General features: G+C 35.2%; 1 protein-coding gene across 1 annotated transcript; it reads left to right on the top strand.

Moving 5' to 3' along the window:
- Positions 1–417: 417 nt before the first annotated feature.
- Positions 418–1,068, top strand: LOC105800988 (F-box protein At3g07870). Its single transcript, XM_012632336.2, has one exon. The coding sequence runs from the start codon at positions 418–420 to the stop codon at positions 1,066–1,068; it is 651 nt and encodes a 216-aa protein (XP_012487790.1).
- The last annotated feature ends 863 nt before the right edge of the window (positions 1,069–1,931 follow it).

The raw sequence follows: 1,931 nt of genomic DNA, 5'->3' as shown, positions 1-1,931 counted from the left end.
GTCGATACTTTTGGTCAGACACTAAAACAATATCTTCCCTGCACAGTCAACAAAATTTTCACATTCTCTCTTCAAATTTAGCCTATTCCGATAAATATAATAGAAATCCACCTATTCTCTAACTTTTTTTTCTTTTTTAACCGGAGTTTTTAGCTAATTTGGCCGCATTCTTGTGGGTATAAAATTACTCATTACCATGTCTAATACGTGGTTACTTTTTTCTTTTTTGTTTGTTCTTTTCTATTTGTTATTAACATCGATTTTGCCGATGTCAAGGTGTAATATTCTATTCAATTTCAATTTTGTTTCCATCGCGAAGCCATCTTTAATTTGACAACCTACTCTTCTATTAAACCTCTCAACCCTACTTCACGAAGAAGAAATATTATAGAAAGAAAAAAAACACCCATTAGCGAAATGGATCGTCTTCCTCAAGAGGTTGCACTTGAGATACTATCAAGGCTTCCACTCCTAAGCTTAGTTCAATCCAAATCCGTGTGTCGAGCCTGGCGTACCTTCATACAAGATCAACTGCTTGTCAACAAGCATTTCAAACACATGGTTGAGAACGATCCAAGCTTCATTTTACAAATCATGGGTCATTGCATCCAAAACGAGCTTTATTTTGGAGATTTATCGAGCGATCCAAACGATGAAAACGTTATGATGATAGCAAAGAAGCTTACCATACCAGCGTTGCTAAGCTTCCATTTGGTGAGTTCATGTAATGGATTGCTATTGTTGAGTGCCACTCACCCAAGCTTTGAACTCTGTATTTATAATCCATTTACCAGGGATTATGTAGAGTTACCGAAGCGTAGTCATCATGCTGGGGTGTTAGGATTTGGCTTCGATCCTACCACAAAGAAATATAAGGTTGTCGAGATATCATATAAAAGAACAACTCATTTGTATTTTCGTCGTCGTGTTGTTAGATTTGGCATGCGTCCAGCCTCTCAGACTGCAGCATCTTCTGTTGAGGTTCATATTTTGACTGTTAGTAGCAACACATGGAGAAATTTGGGAAGCTTTCCTTTCCGTCTTGATTTGGGTGATGAAGGAGTATGATGTGAAGGAGTCTTGGGTCAAACAATTTAGCATTGGAGCTTACGTACCAAAGATATTACAGCCAAATTATCAGTGTCATTCCTCGAATGATCCGAGGTTTCATTCGCGTAAAAAATGGATCCAGGTTCTGTGCCTATTGAAAAGTGGAGGGCTCTTACTGCAGTACAGAAATAAAGCACTTGTTGTCTATGATCCACATTGCAGGACGTTCCAAGATGTCGAAGTTCCACGTGCAGAAATTCTGAGGTGTCTCAGAACAGTAGTTCATGTTGCAAGCCTCAATTGGATCGGTACCTAAAGCCTAGAATTATGTTTCTTCACCATAAGATTGGTTTTAATTTGAATTAATGTTATTTAAAACCGATATTGGGAGAAAAAGTCTTAATTATAGTGATGAGATTATTACATTGAAGTTTGTATGCTGTCCCCTGAACTGCTTAGAGCCATTCACCTGCAGACCTGAAAATGATTCCCAAGTTTCACCTTCTCAATATCTAATTCAATAACCAGCTCAACAATTTTAAGAACTTCCATACACAAAAACAAGAGGGAAGTGAAGAACATAGCCCATGATGTTCAAGTTGCTCAAACTGAGGAAGGGACTTTTCAATCTTAAAGAGCAACACTTGTTTCTTTTCATACTAGTTATTCTTTTCTTTTTCTTTTTCTTTTGTGTTATTCTTTTTCCTTTTTACAAAATAATTTATTATTCTAAAAACTAATTTTACCACCTCATTAAATTTTAAAATATAAAATAATTGTAATTAAAATAAAATTAAATCAAATAACATAGAAAGTTAAAAATTACACAATTCTTACTAGTAAATATTCAATACAATAAAATGTTACTTTTACTAACGTAA

The sequence above is a fragment of the Gossypium raimondii genome, chromosome 11, assembly GCF_025698545.1.
Source record: "Gossypium raimondii isolate GPD5lz chromosome 11, ASM2569854v1, whole genome shotgun sequence".
NCBI classification, from domain to species: domain Eukaryota; kingdom Viridiplantae; phylum Streptophyta; class Magnoliopsida; order Malvales; family Malvaceae; genus Gossypium; species Gossypium raimondii.
Note: the sequence above shows the minus strand (reverse complement) of the source record. Positions and strands in the feature narration are given on the sequence as shown.